This window comes from Triticum urartu, chromosome 7 (assembly GCF_003073215.2).
Source record: "Triticum urartu cultivar G1812 chromosome 7, Tu2.1, whole genome shotgun sequence".
NCBI classification, from domain to species: domain Eukaryota; kingdom Viridiplantae; phylum Streptophyta; class Magnoliopsida; order Poales; family Poaceae; genus Triticum; species Triticum urartu.
Window position 1 is genome coordinate 289,487,135 of NC_053028.1, and position 3,263 is coordinate 289,490,397.

Below are 3,263 nucleotides of genomic sequence, written 5' to 3' on the forward strand. Positions count from 1 at the left end.
GTCAATGAGCGTGGCAGCATCTTCAACTGTCGCAATTGCCTGCGCGCTCGTCTCCTCCACGCTGATCTGGAACTCCTCCTCAAGGCCCATCACAATCTCGACCTGCATGACAGGAACATGTAATTATTTGCTCCAACAAATGAGCCATGTTGTAACTTCCCTCCAATTATGCTCTAACACCAAAAAGCATTAAAAAAATACAGCTCATTTGAACCCTTGAGCTATTTGGCCAGGTTAGGTTAGGTACTGCTTGGCTCAAAACAAACATGCATGGCATCATGGATAGTTACCGTGTCCAGTGAATCAGCTCCAAGGTCAGAAAACTTGGTGGTACCGCAAACTTCAGTGCCTTCAGGAACAGCAAGCTGCTTCTTAACAATTTCACAAACCTTCTCCACTGTATCCTGCTTTGCCTGTTGGTACATATTCAGAAAGAACTTGTCAGTTATGAAGGACTTCCAAAATTGTAGCAATATCTATCTATACTCTTAACACCCCCCCCCCTCTCACACACACACACACAAAGTACAAGCTATGTTGGTAAGTGGCAGTACACCGATTCATTGAGCAGCAAAAGTTATCAAAAGTAAAAGCAGAATCACTTTAATAAATAAAATATTTGTCCACCGATTCATTGTGAATTACAAAATTTTAAACAAGCGCTTCTAGAGTGAAGGAACACAAAGGTAATTCCTGACAACTAGTACATTTTTTTACAAGGCCAAATAATGTGACTTTTGGGCAACCTAAAAATTTATTTGTTCAAAACTACAGAGAACTTGTATAAGAAATTATAATTTTAGCAACTCTACAGAAAAATATCACTGCCATTAGCACAATCAAGCAACTTCTCAGATATATTATGCATGAAGAGAAAGGATAAAACTCACTGAGCAGCAAACAGCAAATCTCATCGGCACTGGCTGCAAGCGAAGAAATGCATTGCCCCTCCTTGCACCAGAGAAAGAGAGCGAGTTCGTGTTGATTGCCTGGAATTCAAGAAACAAACATCTTGAGGCAACAAAACTTGTGTACCAAGAAAAAGTACACTGCACTGTATTCACTATTTACTGATGAAAAATAATATTAACATGCCAGAGCAAACATTCTTCTCAAAATTCTTCAATCCATCTGGCAATTCAGTATCCCACATCTGCACAAGTCTAACAGTGCAGCTTCAACTGGCCTCAGTACAACGGTACAAAGAATATTTGCAGAGAAGATACTAACAGAAATAAATTTGACTAGGCACAAAAAAATGTTACCCACAAAGTTGTACTAAAGCAGAGTCAATTAATTTGGATCAGAGGGAGTATGTTAACATACAAGAGAAAATAAATAATTGTGTATAATATACATTGTACCTAGAATTTGCAACCACATAAGTGACTAAATTACAAATGAACCAACTAGAGGGCCAAGAAAATGTCTCCTAATAAGGAAAGGCAAGATACCAAAAGAAGATTTATATTCAAGAACCAACTTTTGGGACCTCTGGAGCATGCAAAGCAACAACCTAGTACTAGCGTCCAAAATTCCAATACAACCACCAATAACACATAGGGACGCTTAAGCATACCATAATACCAATTCAATAATTCTACTAGAAAATTAAGTGCTAGGAGGATGCAAGAGTTATAGTATTCTTTTTCGGTTGGCTCTAGCTCCACCATAGCAACCATTAAGTCACACGCTTTAATTGCACATGCAGCGATCTAAGCCTCTTAACATTTCAGAGCCCCTTAACGTGTAGTAGTAACTTGCTCTTCCTCTTTCTTGCTCGCAAACATCAAAGTAGTAACATCATGTCTGCATCCTATCAATCAACCTAACGGAAAAGTAGATCTGCCCAAGTCCACCTCTGAAATGGGGCACAAAATGAGGTGCTCCCCGCAGTCCCAAAAAAATAAAAACAAGAGTCGCTAAACCCAAATCACCACTAAATTCGCGCATCGTACAGTGCCTAGATCGGGCCGCCGGGCGAGTACGGATCGAACAGCACGAAAGCTAAAACCCAGCGGGGCAGACGGATCCGACGTACGGACGACACAAGGTGGCGGATCTGAAGATGGGGCGTGCGTCCGCGGGCATACCTTGACGGGCTTGGCGAAGGACACGGCAGATCCGGCGATGGAAGCCATGAGGCAGCACGCGAAGGGAGGCGGCGAGCACGAAGAGCGTGAGGGCGACGGGGAATGGACTCGGTGGGTGGGGTGAGGTGGAGCTGAGGGGAAGAAGTGACCTTGCCACATTTATGCGCGGGGGAGTGATGGCGCATCGGGAGTATCGACGGCGGGGTCCACGAAGCGGCGACACCGGCCGGTCCGTCCTCGCCCCGGCCATCGCTGGCTCCACCGCGCACTTGGGCCGAGTACTAATGACTTCAGTTGAATGTGACGGAACGAAGGCCTATCTGGCCCAAATGTTCCGACCTCGAGTTTTTCTTTTAACCTGTAGCCCATCAAGTGTTTATCTCACCCGGAGGAAATAATGGCGTTGAAAACAGAGGTTGGTGCTTGCGATTATAGCCAAGCATAAAAGCCTGATTCCCATCTAAAAAAATTAAAAACACATGAAAGCTTAAGAAGAGAGGGAACCGGCAGTTTCAGTGACGTCTGTGTTGTCGGTGCACACTGATCTCGTGAACAGAAAACGAGATAGTGCTGCCGTGAGCAGTTCATACCTTTCATTTTCTATGAGTATCTTCCTGCTAGAAAAAATATTAATGTATGAGAAAGTCTTCACCATAATGTTTTGGGTGTGTTCGTCCTATAAAGCCCATAGCACGGCAACTTCCCAACTATCTGCTATAATAGTGTTTTCCCGGCTCCCATGAGGAAGGGACGATGACGGCGGCGCGCCTTCAGCTGGCTCCAATTCTTGTAGTTGTCGCTAGATGGTGTACGGATCCAAATATAATTTTTAGGTCCGATGTTCTTTATATATATTTTTTACAGTTGATGAATAGATCGAAAGTTTTTGCGCTAAATAAAAGTCTCCACCCCCCAAAAAAGGCAAAAGTATCCTTCTAATCCCAATCTCAAATGCTTCTCCATGAATGGTAAAATAATAATAATAATAAATTCTCCTCTTTTTACATCAAAACATTGCTTAGTTTTTCTTCTTCATCAGAAGTGTGTACTGTCTCGCCATCGACAGCACATCGAGCCCTAATATGTAATATGTGTGCCGCTAGCACCGGATGTCACTTGTGTCATCTGGAAGACAGTGTGGGGATGCCCAGTCCCCCCCCCCCTCCCCCG

The 3,263-nt window shown here is 43.6% G+C and overlaps 1 protein-coding gene across 1 annotated transcript; it reads right to left on the reverse strand.

Moving 5' to 3' along the window:
* On the reverse strand, window positions 1–2,286 carry LOC125518769 (acyl carrier protein 3, chloroplastic-like; the record flags this gene model as incomplete). The annotated part of the gene is made up of 4 exons (XM_048683641.1): window positions 2,094–2,286; window positions 891–989; window positions 291–413; window positions 1–102 (listed from the first exon to the last, which is right to left on the reverse strand). Coding segments are annotated over exons 1-4 (483 nt in total), but the record flags the coding sequence as incomplete, so codon positions are not given.
* Window positions 2,287–3,263: the final 977 nt, after the last annotated feature.